The 16,189-nt window shown below is 48.7% G+C and overlaps 1 protein-coding gene and 1 non-coding gene across 3 annotated transcripts in view; one reads left to right on the forward strand and one right to left on the reverse strand.

Moving 5' to 3' along the window:
* Positions 1-16,189, reverse strand: part of LOC146208651 (uncharacterized) — a 295,550-nt gene that overhangs the window by 60,569 nt on the left and 218,792 nt on the right. For both annotated transcript variants that reach the window (XM_084595733.1, XM_084595723.1), the window contains exon 8: positions 15,948-15,998. In XM_084595733.1, coding sequence (XP_084451859.1) covers positions 15,948-15,998 — 51 coding nt within the window. The remainder of the gene's footprint in view (positions 1-15,947; positions 15,999-16,189) is intronic.
* On the forward strand, positions 11,795-11,867 carry TRNAV-UAC (transfer RNA valine (anticodon UAC)). Its single transcript has one exon. It is a non-coding gene; the product is annotated as a tRNA-Val (tRNA).

Consider the following 16,189-nt stretch of genomic DNA (forward strand, 5'->3'; position numbering starts at 1 on the left):
GGTTACTACAAACGCTGACCACTCGCTACTCTTTAGACGTCACACCTATCCATAGTCGATGCCTCGTTTCCGACTGCAGCTTCTATGGGCATACATTTAACCGGCGCGATAGATTGTCTCCCGACGAAACAGAAGTCTTTTTTTGCCCGCATCAGGATTCCTCTCGCACACGACGGAGCGCTGATGATGTCATGGCCAGTAATTCAATTCGAAAATGCTTCGCAAACACTGGACATAACTAGAGAACAAAGTGCCAAATGCCATCGCCGCTGGCCCCCGCTATATTGAATTCTCCATTTTCCTCTCCCTTTCCCACTGAGTCAGTGCGTACACACTCCTCGTCCCGCCGGGCTGGCGCAGTGGTTAGGGAGGTCAACTACTGTTCCCAAGGGTGCGGGATCGAATCCCGGCCTCGGCGGCCGCTTTTCGTCGGAGGCGAAAAGCAAGACGCCCGTGTGCTGTGCGATGTCAGTGCACGTTAAAGAACCCCAGAAGGTATAAATTTCCGGAGTCCTCCGCTACGGCGTCTCTCATAGCCTGAGTCGCTTTGGAACGTTAAAATCCCACAAACCACCCTCCTCCTCGACTTCCGATATCTATATTCTACCTGCAACAAGCAGGATACGCGCGAGTTCTTTCTTTGTTACTCCGGTGAGGCACATATCTCAAAACAAGAGACGACTTTCGCCCAGCTGAGCGCAAAGCGCCGTGACCCGAGGGGCCGCAAAGCCTACGGGTGTGACCGCTTCTTCCCCCATGGCGACGGCCAGCGGGTCAGCCCCCGCCGAACGGAACCAGTCGGGCGGCGGCCGTGAGACCGGTTGTGCCCGCGCGGGCCCGTTACAGTACGCCCCCTTTCTCACCCGGCAGCGGGCAGCCCTTTTAGCACGGACGCCAGCAGCCGGCGAGCGACGCGCAAGGCGATTCGCCGCTAAACACTATTCTCAACGGCGCAGGCCGCTGTAGACCCAACTTAGAACAAGACACCCCGGGGTCGGAAGCATTCAGGTAGCTTTTACGCTCCAGCCGACACGTCGACGTTCTCAGCTTCGAAATTAACAAAATAAATTTGACTCCAGAACTTTTTCCATATGCCTCGCTTGTCATGCATTATACGCCACCAAACCTCATTCGCGCTTAGGAAGTAGTAGAGGCTAACGACGTGTGGTAAATGAGCAGCTTTAAAAGCGCGATATCGGGTTCTCAGTTTTAGGGTCAGCAGTGGGAACGGGCAAACAATAGGCAGGTATCCCCGCAAATACTGCCAACAGGCGGTATCAATCCGGAGCAACTACAGCTGTGTTCGTGCACACCACTTATGAGTATTGTTCAGAGATTAGATATAGGCAAGACAATATCGCAGACGCTGCAATGACGCGGTCTGCTTTAAATTGTGCATTTCCGGTCAGCCTGTCAGTTCGGCGCGCACATCTGCATTTGGCGTCGAGGACACGACGAAGTGGCGGTCAGAGGGACGCCGACGAACATTAGTACTTGGCCTCTTTGGATAGTAACGCTTCTCCCGGCATTCGCCGGGCAACTATACTATAGATAGCTGGCGAGTATAGCGCTCGGACGCCTATTTGCCGAAATGCGGCCACTAGCCCCCCTGCACTACACCTACTTGCACTTCAGTGGTCCATGTCCGATGGGAACAATGAACTTCCGCGTGACAAAGTCGCATCCCCTATGACCCCTCCCCCCTAACCGCAACCACGGAACTACAACCATACATTGCGCATCCGCTGTCCAAAGTTTATGGAACGTTACTTTGGCGATCAAATTTAACTTCACTGCATCCGTAATGCATGACCTAATAAGGCTTCTTCAAGCACCGAATAATTCGTACATTCAGAATTAGACGCCCACACAGATTCGAATTTTTTGAAAATGGAGATGAGGTAAAATATTTTCCATATTATTTGGCCGGTCGGTGTAAACGAAGGTACGAAGACGAGCAAAAAAAAAAAAAAAAAAAACCCCTTTAAGATGGCTTTCCTACACTACATTGATAAACGGCACCGCCTGAATGAGACAGAAGCAGTTTACGTCCGTTATGATCGACGCAGAAGTCTAAGCGATTCTCGTAGAAGACTTAGAGGACATTTATGTTTCCATTACAGGCACTGCATTTCAGCGGTGTGCACTGCGGCGGAGCCAACCCATCGCGACATCAAAAGCGTAGATTTCACGTTGAGAATTTCAAATCAGTACGGAAATAATAATAATAATAAAAAAATTCTAAACTTGGTTTCAAAGCTGAAGGCTTTCAATTTCGAAATAAAACATTACACCCCGAAATTAAAACATTTATTTATCACCCTTCTATCGCACTAAATCGCGCAAATAATTCCCGCCTTGCCGTATATAGCACGGCGTTTGAAAGAAATGCTAGTAATGTATAATTTACCCCCCCCCCCCCCCCCCCGCACACACACACACACACACTTTAGTAACTGACTCAATCCGCCGTTTTCCTGCAGTTTCTGAGAAGTACATCGCTCAAGCGCAACATATAAACAACAGAGATTCCAGTTCACAAAAGCCACAGAACCATCGCCTTGAACAACCGCAGCAGCAACGACAACAAAACACGAAACTAACCAAAACGGAAGACAACGACCTGCTTCCGCTCATGAGGGAGCAACACGAGCAAACGAGAAGCGCCAGACGATCCATGCGCCCCCAACCTTGAAGGTCCGAAACTCATTAGCGGGTCCTTGAGCCTGAGTGAGTAAGCGCCCTATCTCGGGGACACATCGGGTAGCAGAGTGAACGCCGTAAGAGCTTACGCGAGCGGATAGCAACGGTACATGCATACGCGCACCGCGGGCGTGACGGGCACGTGATGCAGGTCGCAGCACCGCCTGTCTACAGCGCCGTGATTTTTCTTTTTCCTCAACCGCAAACGATTACGTCTGAGGCGAGATGCGCGTTTCTAAGAAGTTCTTCCTGGAGGTGCGCCTCCGATTACTAACTTTCCCATAACTGCTGTTGCTTAACGAAACTATAGCTTGGGATTGAGTTCCAAGCACGACGATATGCGTGAAGGCATAACGGCGGAGGTTTAGACGTTCAAGGCCATGTTTCGTTATCACTTTCTTGCACAGATGGCAGCAAAAAACGATAAAAAAAGAGATCCTGAGCGGATCCCTGTTCCTCTGACCGAAAAAGAGGCCTCTACAGCAGCCGCCGTTTACACTGACGGTGTTATTCACACCGTCATGGGCAGTAAGAAGCCAGCCATTAAAAAATAAATAAATAAATAAAATAAATAAAAAAGAGATTCCCGTAGTCTGCACTGATAAATGACTGAGCCCTAATACCATTTGGGGACACTCCGGTCAAGCGCAGGAACCACGAAGAGTGAAGTGCATGCATGGTGCGAAGCTTTTAGTGAAGAAATGCGGCAGCAAGACGGCCTTCACGCGAGAAAGTACAACTCGCGACGCAACTAAACGGAACTCTTTTCTGTTACCAAGAAACTCTTGAAAGGGGCATACTGTAGCTTTGTGTGAACGTTTCAGTGATATATAACTATGCGATGAGACGTTAACATCAAGAGGCTTCATTTTTGGTATACCTTGGACCCATCGCACTAAGATCGAGGGACTATTCTCCGTTTTGTTTTTCACGAGAATTAATTGTGTAAGCATCGTTCGGCGTTCTGGAGTCAGTTTGGCGTGCCCGGTGAGAAAGCGACGCCATTTAACCATGTCAACCGCAAAAAAAAAAAAAAAAAAAAAAAAATACAAAGGCGAAGGAGCTTTCCGCTTTATACACCACTGTATATGAACTTGAGTTTGTACGTGATTGTGAATTAATGTTATGAATAAAGTGCGTTTTCTCGATTCGCCGTAGAAAGAGAAAGCCCCATACGACCAAAAATGCTACAAACTCAGCGATATCGCAGTACCCAAAATCTCCCCTTCATGATGTCCCATGCAAAGAGGCCGTCAAGTGCTGGGCGGTCGCTCAAATTTCCCAGCACCTTTCATAACACGACTTCACCCGAACATATACAATCGAATGGGTTGGCGCTTAACCGATGCTAAAAATGCCCAGTGAAACCGTGATTACCGCGCTTTAATGATCCCGCTCCTCGTGCGATCTGCGCAACCGATAATAGCATATCGCGAACGCTGTGTGACCGGTCCGGTCACACGTGACGCCGCGACGACGTCAAATTTAGCCATCACGAGATGGACAACCCTTGCGCAGGAAGAAAAAAAAAAAAGAGAGAGCAGGGGCTATCCAGGTCAACGCACGACTATTTTCCGCGCTTGCCGCGGAGACGGCAAACTCGAATCCCGGGAAAAAGACCGTTCCAGCCGGTCGGCACCACACGCAGGGCACAAAGACTGCAGAGCAGAGACACAAATACAGAAGGGGTCAATGAAGAACCCTTTCCATCTCCGACTGTGCCGCTCTCCCTGCGCGCAAACGACAGATGGGTTTGATCAGCGCTGTTTGCAAACTGGAACCTGCTGCCCGTAGACACCAAGGACGACGGAGCCCTGGGCAGCAACAACGCCGCTGCCGCCTGACCGACGGGAAAGGACAGAGCGAAGGAGAAGGGTGCCATTTTCGCGGAATCAATGCACGACGTCTCCTCCTCGCCTTAACGACGGAGAAAAAACTTGGCCGCGAGCGCTCCATGTAGAGAAGTTAAAAAGAAGAGGCGAGGGCTGCTATTTCGTACTTATCTGGTGGTATCTGGTACCCGGAGATTCCAATCTAGGTTAGGACTCCCCTTGTCCCAACCCGTTTTACTGTCGTTCGGTGCGAGCGCCAAGGGAGTTGCGTTAGACACTATTCCTGGAATTATACACGACTATATTATAGCAACTGGTAGGTTATCCTGTTAACCTTTTTCAAAATTCCTTTTTAATCAAAGTTATTATGATTGTTAGTTTTTTATATCCTCAATTCTTGTAGCTGAATTTTATAATTCTTTACAATCTCGATTTGCGACAAAGCTTGTGCTTTTAAATGAGTTTATGGACAACACTAAACCTTGGCCAATCCCCCATGGTGAGTATACGTGCCGTTTTTCAGGAGGCCAACAATAACAATCTGGTACTTTTGTGCGAAAATTTAGCCGGTACAAGGTTTCCACTGCGTTTGTTAAAAAAAAAAAAAAAAAAAAAAAGATGCGCTGATGAAGTCGTCGTTCTGCAAATACACGCAACCTCCCCCCCCCCCCCCCCCCTTCCCACCCAGCCTCAATCCCTCAACAGTTCTGGACGCCCTTGACACAAGGACGACCCTGGGCGTGCCCGCAGGTGCATCTGTGAGGTGACGTCTCTCGCGTGTCCGGAATCCTGTTTCGCCTCAGCCAAATTCTAACCCAGTGTCCACAGAGAGGGCTCCGAACTCGGATGCTGTCGCATTGAGAAACGCCTTCAGCCGGGAAACGAGGCGGCGAAAAGGAGCAATGCTGTTGTGTCTTCACCTGTGTCCAATCGGGTGAAGGAAACCGCAAGTTATCCGCTATGCAACTTTTCCTCATTCCCAACTTGCTCAGACGACCCGACTTGACACGCAAGACGAGCCGAAGGCGAATTTGGCCCATGGAAAGCGAAGTCGCGGAGAGAAGGAGCGGATGATCCAGAGAGAGAGAAGGAGTGGGGAGGATGCATTTGTTTCTATAGTCAGTACAACATACCGGCCACCGGGCAAGAAGGGAGCGGCTAGAGCGAGCAAGCCGGACGGAGGTCGGTGGACTGCCTACAAACAAAAGACGCCCGGGAAACCCCCGCCGCTTCGACACAGATTCCCATCAAGTAGACGCGCCGGTGCCTCCGCCGCTGACTCCACTCTCGAACTCCTCAGCATCCCGCTGCTGTACGCTGCGCGCGCCAGTAGAGTTTTCCAGCGACCGACATTTCGCGAATAGCGCACGCGACCGGACCTAAAGAGCCGCACGGCCATTTCGAGCGGCACGGTCGAGAGGCAAAACGCTGCCCCGAGGCAGAGCCTCAAGGAAGGAGCGAGTGAAAAGCTGGCGAAGATCTCGCGTACGACGCAGCAACTACGCCGGCACACCTTGGAAAATTAGAACAGAGAGCGACATTTAGAGAACGGCGGTTCGGGGCCGAGTCGCATCAGATGCACACAAACGGAGAAATTAGAAACGCCAACAGACCGTGTGGAAGAGGGGGGATGGTAACAGCGAGACAAAAATGAGCGCTGCAGGTTTCGTGTTTATTTTATTTTATTTTTTTTTTGCGAGCACGCACATTACGAAACTAGTGCAAGGTGAATCTGCCGCGAGCTATATGACGAGGCGCAGAACTTCGCGCGAAAAACACCGAAACGAAACAAGAACGACATCAGGTTTGAAGGCAGTGAGACAGATTGGGAGCACCTGCAGCAACAAACGAGTAGACGCAGATCTCATTTGTTAATTGTTTTCTTTGCGCCGTCACCTCTCTTAGCTCTTGATTGCGTGGCTCGGAACAGTTTGGTGGGTTGTTCACCCAGGGCCGCAGACTGCGCGCGCGTCTCGCATGCGGACAGACAGCTATCACGGAAACGAACGACTGCACGTGCGTCATTTTCCCCGCTCCAAAACAGCTGCGCTCCGAATTGGTGACTGCACAACCAGCTTGCGCAAAAGTTGCGCGTGCTCTCAGCTGCGTCTCGATGACTCGCTGCAGCACGTCCGAAGCCATCGCAAGCCTCGACGAAGTCAATGTCTGTAATTCCGACTGACATAACGGCGACTGCCCGAGTTACTAGGCCGAAGAACGACAATCGTCAAGACTAATCGCTACCAAATGGTCGAGGGCCCAGAAATCTACGAGTTTGTGTCCTCTCTAATCGTTGCATAGACCGCCGCAGTGCACGCAAATTACAACCGCGGAGTCCTCCATGTCCCCTAGGCCAACTGTGTCTGTGTCGTGTTCAGTTATCTATGCTGATAAGGCTTTCCAACAGAGATGAATTAGTCCGGAGTTTTACCGCGACGAATTAGGCCAGCAGAACAGCAGGCTTTTGTTTACGAATAAGCGATCGTTTGAGAGGCTCCAGCAACGGCGGCTCCTGCGAAGGATGCCTCGGGCTAGCAACGGTCAAGTCAACGTCATATAGCAGCTTTCCCGAGCGACAGGATATAGTGCAGTATAAACTCAGGCTATGAAACGCTGTGCAACGCGGAAAAGATAAGCGGCGACCTTAATGCGATCAACGTTTTCAGAAACGTAAAACTGACTGACGCTTTTGATAACTACGACGAAAACAGTTCACAATGCGCCAGGACGTTATGTAGCGAATAGAACAAATTCCGTAGAAAAAAAAAAAAAATTCGTCACGCAGCCTAAATAGTAAATTAGGACCACGAGAAAGTGTTCCTTGACCGACAGGGGACTGTTAATCATTGCAAAAAAAAAAAAAAAAAAAAAAGATAGAATATGGCCACATCCCTCGCCATGTGCTGCCTTGCGCTCGAGACTTTTCAACTCTTGGCTGGCTTACATTGTAAGCGCGACAAGACGAGGCCTAGGACCTCATCCTGCCTCTCACTCGGAATTGAAAACAACGACAGCGAGGTATGCGGAGGTGAGCTGGAATTTCCTAGGGTTGGTTTAGTTGCTGTTAGCGTTAATGAGCATAACAAATTAGAGGATCTCTTGGCGAAAGCCTACCGCAGGCTTCGCTTTTCGCATGCAATGAAAAGTGGCTGTCGCGATTACGATGGAGCCCGTGTTAGGGTGGTTCTAGCCGCTCTACCTTTGCCCTTGTGTTCAGCAGTCAAGATCCACTGAGCTACCGCGGCGTGGTTGTTAAGAAGGGTTTTAATTTTAACAGTAATTTGAGATTCCAAGTCACGCCACTGTTACAGCATGTTAGATACTAATTCAACGAAATATGACCCCTTTGGTCGACGCGGGCTTAACGGTGTCAAAGTTCCCGCGTGACTAACTCCATCAGGATCCAGGTAGAATGAGGGGAAGAAGATGGCTTACAGGGTATGAAAGAGCGCTGGGCAAGAGTCAAAGCCACCTAGACTTTGCCTCAGTTCGCAGGTCGAGCCAACGTTTCGACAAGATTACACTAGGCGACAACCGATCGGGGCGAGGTGTGGCCGACAGGGACGACTCTGCCTGATTGAAAAAAAAAAAAAAAAAAAAAGAAAAAAAAAAAAAAAACATGTTCAAAGGCGCAAAGCAGGAAGACTTTCACGGCCGGAGAGAGTGATGACTAGCTGGCTGTCAAGACACTCCGGAGAGGAAAACGGGCGGCGCTCCGCCCCATTGGTCGGCCCAAGGCCGCAGGTGTCTCTATGGTTCTCTAAACGCCAGGCATGCAGCGCAGCAAGGAAATGACCCATTATACACAGTACTAAGAAGGGGAAGCGGGGGAGAACTTTTGCCCTGCCTGGCAACCCTTTTTACCTCGCCCGAAAAAAAAAAGAAAAAAAAAAAAGAAAACGAAACCGAAGATGCCGCCATGCCCTACACAACACAAAAGGCGTGGTTTGCTTGTCACACGCACAAAGAAGATAAAATCCAGGTACCTCCACAAAGGGCACTACGCGGGCCTAGGAGCTTCGAAGGGACATTTCAACAAGGGCCGGTTCTTCAGGGGACAGTTTGTCAAAAAAAGGGAGAACAAAAAAAAAAAAAAAACAAAAAAAAAAACGGCCCACGGACAAAGGCGGGCCGGAGGATACAGTAGACAAGAGAGGCGGGCTTTTTCAGAGGGCACGGATTTTTCTAAAAACTTTGCCGGGAAAACGAAAGCCGACCGAAAAACAGAAAAAAAAGAAACGCGCGACAATCGCGGCTCAAAGAAAGCTATCAGATCTTTCCAATCGAAGGTTCCGCACACAACCGATCGAGACAAGAAGACAGTGACAAGGGACGCTGCAGCCTTGGTAACCACGTCCACTAGCAAGCATGCTGTGAATGACAGCGAGCGAAAACTGCCGATTACGGTCAAGCGGCCAGCCTTGCAAGCGTCACGACTTGAAGGTTAAAACTCTGAACGGAAGGAACGCAACTGGAATGCCGGAAACAGGAAGCACCGCGTCGCTGATACGGTGCTGTAATTTCTTAGTTACCAACAACCAAGGACAGCACCCGATTATTATACAAAAAGAAAAAAGAAACGTATTATGAACGTAAGCGTGCGAAAGAGCGATAGATCCAAGGCAGCTATTCCAGAAATAGATCAGGCAATGGGATATTTCGTCTCGTTAAGCGCGTATGCATTAATGCTCTACCGTAAGGAGGACCGAATTTGATGGCAACTGTGCGCTCGCTACTTAGCGATCGTGTATCGTTAAAATCTCGAGCAATATCGACAGCAGACACCTTCGATTGTTCACCAAGAACTCGACCACAATCATTATGGGTAGATTCCCCGTAGGCGTCAAAAAATGGCGAAGGGTTACAACGTTCAGTGAGTTATGACCAGCATGCGGTGAACGCTTGTAAAGTTACTAATAGCTGGGGTTATTGCTGCGGCAGTTTCAAAGAAAGCGAAGTCCATGTCTTGGTACAGACAGCACAAGAGAATGCAAGAATTTCCCGCCCCGCGAGGGCTTAAAGTCAGGGGGGTTTAGGATGGTCTGAGCACCCCTAGCATCATTTAAGAGCGGTCTAAAAACCCTCCGCGCTCTAATTTTGTACATGGACTGCATGAATACGAGGTAGGTTGCCATCTTTTTTTCTTGTCAGTGGTTGTCAAAACATTCCTTCTCTGTTCTTCCGACAATATCTCAGGAAGTTTTAATAAGAAGCCATTAACATATTTTCTAAAACCCGAGAAAGAGAAATCCGTTTCTGCCTTTAAATTTGTATAAAGTGATGTACGAAGCAGGCCACCAGCCGCTTTCTGTCTCCCCCTTTATTTATCTTTCCACCATTGGTCGAACACCTTCCGATGGAGCCAGAATTTAAGCACTGCGGCACCGCACTGCGCCTACACTGACTGTCGTGGTTGCTGTTAATTTCAACCAGTTTCCAATTTCTTACACGGTTGTCGAGCATCGCACGTAATTAGAAAGCTTAACAAATTTAAAACCACGAAGGTTACTCTGTCAAATGCGCAGAGGAATAGAGCCTTTAATAATGCCGAGTTTGTCAGGCACCGCGCGAACTGTCATCTCTGTTGCCGATGTTAGCACCAGGGAGCCGACCGAGAGCTTTCATTTCGCCCAGCGCATTCATTGCAAAGGCGATACTGAACGGCGGCAAAAGCACTGCCCACACAACCAGCAGCGAACGGTGAAAAGCGTCGGAAAGAGGCCAGCTCAAATCTAGATGCCCGCTTACCTTCCTGACCGGGACGTCCATCGCAACCACCACCACGGCCGCAGGAACGGGCCGGACGAGATCAAAATGCCACACGGGCGACTAGACAGCAGGGGAGCACCTTGGGACGTCGGAGAACACGTGCATCCCCAACAGCACTGATGCAGGAGGAACGGTTGACCCGTACGCAAAAAGGCACCTTCAACGCGCGCGTGACACGGCGGAAAGTTGGGCCAGCGAGCGCTGGCGATCGCCACTGAAGCACGCGGCGCAACTCGCTTCCGCGTGCAGTTTTCAGCAACGACGCGGGCGCTAGCCGCTAGCGCCTGCGAGAGCTATGGGGGAAGGAAAAAACGAGAGAGAGAGGAGGGCTAGCGCGAGACCGTGTGGCGCCATCTGTCCGCGTATAGATGAGACTAGAAGGATGACAACTTCGCACGCAGAATCCATTTGACCAGCGCTACACGCAAGCGGTACACGTAACGGCTTAAACACAGTGGTTTACACGGCAGGAGTATTTTCTTGTTGCTTTCTTTTTATTTGTGATGAGCACGGTGACGATTAGCGCGTTCAGCGTGATGACTGATAGCGTTTTCTAACCGTCGATCCGAAACAGCTATACGAACCTGCGGAACAAGATACCAGTCGTAGCCCAGACGACTACATCGTGATCTGGACCCAAGTTGTACATCAAAACGAATTTGGTGTAGCCGATTGCGCGAAGTTAACCTTTTTTTTTTTCTTTTTTTTTTCTACACAGTCTAGACACCAGCGCGCGAGCGGCACTGACTTTTCTAACTTCCGTATTTAGTAAATAGTATACCTGTTCTCGGCTGACCTTTTTAGCCAGCGCTCTAAATTCCACTTCTTGCTATTCTCTCCTTGTCACCGCGGCCGGCAACATCTTTTTCTTCCTTTCCGTTTTTTTTTTCTTATTTTTTTCTTTTTACAAGAATGTACTACTACTGCTATTGAAACCCGCTCACCGGTACCGTGGACCAAGCTTTCTCGGGAACACCGACTGGAACGCGCCACGAAATACTGTTATTTTATGACGGCGAACTTTCATACGTAGTCTGGGGGGCAATGACACCAGAATTACGGCAATTGCAAAACTGACAATTTTGCACTGTGTGCGACCTAATGAAGCATCGCGGTTGTACATAGCAAACACGAAGGACTACACGATCGCATGACGTCGAATATGTTCGAACATTAAAAAACAGTGTTCAGAGATCTCCTCCCCCCCCCCCCCTCTTTTTTTCTTAATTCGTTTAAGCACTCACTGGTTGCGTGTTTTTATTTTTTTTTTCGGTGGCAATTGACACGATCCGGGAAAACAAATTGCGTCAAAACTGCAAGGGAGACAGTTCGCCCTAATTAATCTAATCGACTCCACGTGTTGAAATGATGAAACAAGAGGAGGAATGCACAATAACCTAAATCGTTCCTGTCACACTTCCGCTATATTACACCGCCATAAAAGAAAGCATTACAGATGAGAACGCTCTTTTAGCCGCATCTGTCAACCCGGTTCTGTAGTGTAGTGGTTATCACGTTCGCTTTACACGCGAAAGGTCCCCGGTTCGATCCCGGGCGGAACCATGTAATTTTTTTTTTTTCGCAAAAAAAAAAAGAAGCCCACTATCTTGATGTAAAGGCTATTTTCTTTTCTTTTTTTTTTTTTTTTTTTTTTTTTTTTTGCGTGTTTGTTTCGAAAGCCCAGCTCCGCGCCCGCAATTCGAACGTCCCTTCTTCGCTGGAAGACCTCTGGAAGCGCGAGCTGCTGGGTTGCAGTACGCTTTTCCCCTGCCGGCGGTTCCTTCTCTTCGTCGAGTACATCATATTGTAAGTGTTCAGTGAAATAAATTCAAAAAGAGAAAAGGGAAAATAAAAACCACTTAGCATAGCCGAAGCCGGTGTCTTAATCACTTGACGATGGTATGACGACACACAAACGATTCCATTGGGTAAATAAATTGGCCGAGTTGGATCACATTCATTTCGAACACTCAAGAATCCACTGACGACAGTAAAGGGCGCTTGTAGTACATGCGTCGCAATTTCTTGCTCTTTTCAAGCACAGTATCTTGTACATATGCGTTGAATGACTACTCTAGTCGCTGCAAGCCGATTGCACTTTTCATAACATACACTGAGCTCACACAAATACTGGCTGTATTTTCAATCAGCAATAAACAGCGACTAAGTCGCCTTTTGATTGGGCGTGTTATATGCTCTAATTGCCACTAATGACGTTACGAAATACGTCACATTGAAATTCGCTTGCACAGAAGCAAAGTACTGCACACCTACAGATGCAGGAACGGGAAGGAACTTACAGCAATGGCGCTTACGTGAAGGCCTAATTCGAATGCTTAAGCATCAAGGAAGGAGAAAAAATGCAGTACTACCTTATAAAATGTAACGTCCATTCTCTTCAGCTGCCAGGTGGGTGGGACAAATGAAATCTAAAGCCGACAAGCTTTTTCTAAGCATAAAAAAAAAATACCGTAGCCGCGCACCCGCTAGGGACAGGTTTCTGTGAGTATACAGCGAAGGTTACGAGTGCAGGGAGTTCATGAGAGTGTATACGTAGCAACGAGCTGCCATGGTTACTCTAAACACACCTCAAAGCGTTCTTTTAAGATCGCCTCCACATTTCACTACAGCCCCCTCCCCCCCCTCCCCCCCCCCTTCCTCCCCCTTCGTACACACGCAAACATAGAATGCCTCCGGACAAACTGTTTTCAAAAACAACAAGGACGATAACCAATGCACAAAAAAAAAAAAAGGAAGGACGGCCAAGAACAACAAGCAGACAGTCTGCCCAAAATGTGCTGGACGGAACTGCACGCCTTAAGGAATTGTTCCTATGTTCGGCAGCGATAACTATCTGGATGTAAATTCACCTTATATCAAAATGCAGGACTTCTCATAAAGCCGAGTACACTGATAGTTTAGAGATTTTGCTATTTTTTAAGAGTTGCCCACGCGGGTAGCTCATATTACGCCCCCCCCCCCCCCCCCCCCCCCAACTCCCGCGCTTAACTGTTGTCACGTGTTTTGAGATGGTGGCGTTTAAGTGGAGCGACTAAGAGCGCTTTGCAACGGAGTTTCCTCGTAGAATACGTTCCGTTATATTATTTCTTTTATTTCGTTCTTTTTTTCTTTTTTTTTCTTAACGCTCGCGCCAGGCAAGTTGTTTGATGGAGCGATGCGCTCGCTGAAAGTAATGAAGCGTGCAAGAGGAAAACTGACGTTTTTAGGACCGCCACCTCGTCTCACCGTTTCGGATGTATTACGTTCCTTTTTCCTCGCATTGCTTCCGACTGCGCATGCGCTAGTCTCGAAAACATGTACGTGAATGCTTCGAAGGCAGGAATCATTCCGCCTGAAATAAGCTGAAACGCTGCTATAGAACTCGTTACACCCAGCCTTTGTTTTTTTTAGGGCCATCATCATCCTTCGTACTATACCCACTGCAAGGTGAAGGCCTCTCCCATAGTCCACCAATTAACCCTGTCCTGTGCTAGCTGCATCCACTTGACCCCTGCGAACTTCTTAACCTCATCCACCCACCTAATTTTCTGTCGCCCCCTGCTACGCTTTCCTTCCCTTGGTATCCAATTTGTCACCCTAAGCGACCATTGGTTGTTCTCTCTCCGCACTGTCCATGTCCATTTCTTCTCCTTTATTTACACTAGAATGTCATTAACTCGAGTTATTTTTCTGAACCACTCTGTATGCTTCCTGTCCGTTAACGTTACCCCTACCATTTTTCGTTCCATAGCCCTCTGGGTTGTCCTCAACTTGAGTAGAACTCTCTTGGTTAGCCTCCACGTTTCAGCCCCATAGGTGAGTACAGGTAAGATGCAACTGTTGTATAGTTTCCTCTTGAGCGATACCGGTAAGCTGCTAGTCATAATCTGCGAGTATTTGCCAAGTCCGCTCCATCCAAATCTTATTCTCCTAGTTAATTCTTTTTCACGATCCGGACCTGCGGTTACTACCTGTCTTAAGTAGACACATTCATCTAAGACTTTCAGAGCTTATACGTGTCATTAAAAAAACTTTTTCTTTTAACGCATGACGTCATTTATCGTCGAAGGGTGTACAATGATATTCTCCTGGGTGATCCACTTATTCCAAGTCTGTGTTTCTTTTTTTTGTCTGTGCACATGTGCTGCTCTTGGTGCGGGAATAGTAACAGGTGGAGAGCACTTCGTACCGAACCACGCCAGCTTGAAGCCAATTCGACTCGAAATATATTTCAAAAGCTCAAGTAATTTCCGGGAGAAATAAATGCCAGTGATTCGTGCGTGTCACCGTGTTACTACAGGCAGACCGAAGCTTCAGCCAAAGTATTTGCATACGGCTGTTCCTTTTCCTTTTTTTTATTTATTCCCCCCCCCCCCCCCCCCCCCCCCCCCCCCGGGTTTCGCGGAAAAGCGCTCAGCCAGGCAGACACGCAAGCGGGGCTTGTCTCGGTGCTGCTTGGATCGGTGCCAAACAGTGCGCCGTACTGCATGCTTCAACGTTTAGGTCACCCTGAGAGCAACGTTTTAAATGTAAAGCCATGCTCTGTATGTCAGGAAACGCCGCCTTCTATTTACGTTCAGAACAAGTGAATTCGAATGCATAGCATGCACCAAAAGAATCGTATTGATATCTGAAGTAGTTTGCGGAGACACACGCAAAAAAAAAAAAAAAAAAAAAAAATCTAAGGACGATTAAGATACTTGCTAGTGAGAAGTTTGTGCGAAGTTATTTAAGCGTTTTTGCGATGTACGGAGGCAAATAATTCGAGAGATGCTAGTATGTATGTGCACTTACAAACTCTGGTTAGCTCAGTTACACCAGCAACTGAACGAACGGAGACGCGGCTCAACCACTGAACAGACGCATGAGAGCTGTGCTCTAAACGAAAAAGAGCCCTCAATCCCGTTTTCTTTTAGACCTCTGTTTCTCCTATATCTCAACCGAGATGTAAATATTATTCCGGCCGGCTTCGCCTACACGCGTCTCGAATGGGAAAGTCAGCACCCTTGACTTCTGAGCGGCGTAGCTGCAGCAGCAGCAGCTTGACGGCTGAGAGCTCCGCGCGCAAGTATCTCGCACCAAGCAGCTTCCGCGTGGCTTTGCGCAACCGCTGCAATCGGAGAACGCGCGCGGCAAGGGCTCGCCGCCTATCTCGCACACCACGCCCTGAGGGACTCCCCCCCCTCCCCTTATCTATCTCTCATGCCATCACTATCTCCCTACTATCGCTTCTGGAGCACCCACCGCAGACACCAAATAGCGAGGAGAGCAAGGTAAACAAAAAAGCATTAACAAACCCTCAGACCTCTCACGCACCATGCAAACAAAAGCTATATGAGCTCACCCGCATGCGTATTCTGAAATGCGATCCAGCGGCAGGCGAGAGTGAAGCTCATGTGACCCGTGAGGTCGCAAGCGCGTGGTGAAGGCAAAACAGAAAAAAAAAAAAAAAAAAAAAGCTAATACGATGGACTCGGAGCGAGCTCAAGCATTCCGGCTTGAAAACAAGAGCCCATAAAGTATATCGCCGTGTGGGCGTCCGTAAAGGCCGGTGCCTTGTGTACGTGGGTGGCGGTCGAAAATCTAGATGCGTGGCGAACAGGTTGTGCACGCGAACAGGCCTGCCGGTGCACGGTCACTCACCTCTTCGCGGTGTCGATTGTTGCGAAATCGAAGAGTGCCCCGCTGGGGAATCTGCGCACAGGAATGAAAGGGAGGTGGGAAAAAGAAGAGCATGGAAATTATTATTTACAGAGGGAGTCACAAACGAGAACAATCGGTTGTGTAATACGTGTCACCTCTTATACCAAAATAACACGTTGAACGGCATTTAACACCCATTTGAAAGCCTTGTCACAGTCGGACTTGCGTGTACAGGAATATAT

The sequence above is a fragment of the Amblyomma maculatum genome, chromosome 1, assembly GCF_055883805.1.
Source record: "Amblyomma maculatum isolate TAMU_Amacu chromosome 1, ASM5588380v1, whole genome shotgun sequence".
Lineage (NCBI taxonomy): Eukaryota > Metazoa > Arthropoda > Arachnida > Ixodida > Ixodidae > Amblyomma > Amblyomma maculatum.